We start from the raw sequence: 1,361 nt of genomic DNA, 5'->3' as shown, positions 1-1,361 counted from the left end.
TGGCAGTGTTCAAGGCCAGGTTGGACACAGGGGCTTGGAGCAACCCGCTCTAGTGGAAGGTGTCCCTGCCTGGGGCAGGGGTTGGTGCTGGAGGAGCTTTAAGGTCCCTTCAACCCAAAGCAGTTCGTTGTTCTATGGAACATGCTCTAGAGAAACCTCAGGCCTGACAACATTCAGACCTTGTCTGCTCACAGGCTGCTCAGAACACGCCCCCACCAAAGCCCAGACCTGCTCTCAACACCCAGGCAGTGAAGGCTCTCTGAGGAAGCCTGATGATGCCACGTCCTACATGGCTCTGCTTGATGGGCCCAGGGGAACCATACCCACAGGGCCACCAAATGCCTTTTGATACCCATCCCTAAAGCCTTGGAAACCTCTATGGAAGGAAGAAAGTCGTGTTCTCATCCCCAAACAAAGGGGATGCTGCTCAATAGCTTTAATCCCGTGCTCCTGTGTAAATAAGTCAGCAGCAAACAGACATTCAATACGGGTTTTACAAGACCAAGACAAGGAGGTCACTGCCTTCCCCAGGCCCAAGCAGCTCTCTTACCTTTGGTGGTAATTTAAGAACATCCAGGCAAATCCTCCCAGCAGAGTCAATGTTGGGATGATAGATTGGGGTCAGAAAGCGGATCTTGGGGGGCTCAAACGGGTACCTTTAAGGACGAGTGTCAAGAGACATAAAGTTGTCCTCCTGTCTTACACCAGCACCCAACAATGCCATCATCCCCTCCCCTGGCTGCTGAGCCGGTGACATACTCCCCCAGACACCTGGAGGAGGTGAGGTGAGGCTCTGCCTTCACTGCATCCCACCAGCACTTCCCTGGGCACAAAGCAAACGTGGGAGGAAGGTTTCCACTCGTGAACAAGCTCCTTTCCAGGAGGCTTCGAGGCACCGTGAGGAGGCAGAGCCCTTGTCCTGGTGCTTTAATCGCACACTGGGGAATGCCCGATGGAAATCAGCCGATGACATCCCCCAAATGAAGGGTCTCACCTGGTCGTCCACATCCCTTTCACCTCCCAACAGAGGAAGGCCGAACGGAAGCACTTGGAGCAAGGCTCTCGCAGTAGGTAAGGGGAATCAGCGCCGCCCCAGCTGCTCCCCAGGTGTCGGTGCCCACTCACCTTTCAGGAACAAGTATCTCCAGGTCGAAGATCCCGGTCTCATACGGTGTGCCGGCACCTCCTACGATCTCTACAAGAGCGAGGTTCAGACAGGAGCGTTACATCCAAACCCACTGGGACTCGTCCGGCAGCACCTGCGGCACTTACAGAGCTCTGAAGTGCAAGAGCAAGGGATAAAGGTGCCACTTACAAGGACCAGACCCAGCCCGTGGCAGCCATCGGAGGCAACCTAGGCC

At 55.3% G+C, this 1,361-nt stretch overlaps 1 protein-coding gene across 1 annotated transcript in view; it reads right to left on the bottom strand.

The window, feature by feature from the left end:
• The window catches only part of UBE2T (ubiquitin-conjugating enzyme E2T (putative)), a gene marked incomplete at its 5' end in the record, with an annotated part of 2,835 nt that extends 1,640 nt beyond the window's left edge, over positions 1–1,195 (bottom strand). Inside the window, 2 exons of the mRNA XM_010010477.1 lie at positions 551–656; positions 1,126–1,195. Coding sequence (XP_010008779.1) covers positions 551–656; positions 1,126–1,195 — 176 coding nt within the window. The remainder of the gene's footprint in view (positions 1–550; positions 657–1,125) is intronic.
• Between the last annotated feature and the right edge of the window lie 166 nt (positions 1,196–1,361).

The sequence above is a fragment of the Nestor notabilis genome, unplaced genomic scaffold (genome assembly GCF_000696875.1).
Source record: "Nestor notabilis isolate BGI_N333 unplaced genomic scaffold, ASM69687v1 scaffold21532, whole genome shotgun sequence".
In the NCBI taxonomy this organism is placed as follows: domain Eukaryota; kingdom Metazoa; phylum Chordata; class Aves; order Psittaciformes; family Psittacidae; genus Nestor; species Nestor notabilis.
This window is presented reverse-complemented; position numbering and strand designations above follow the sequence as displayed.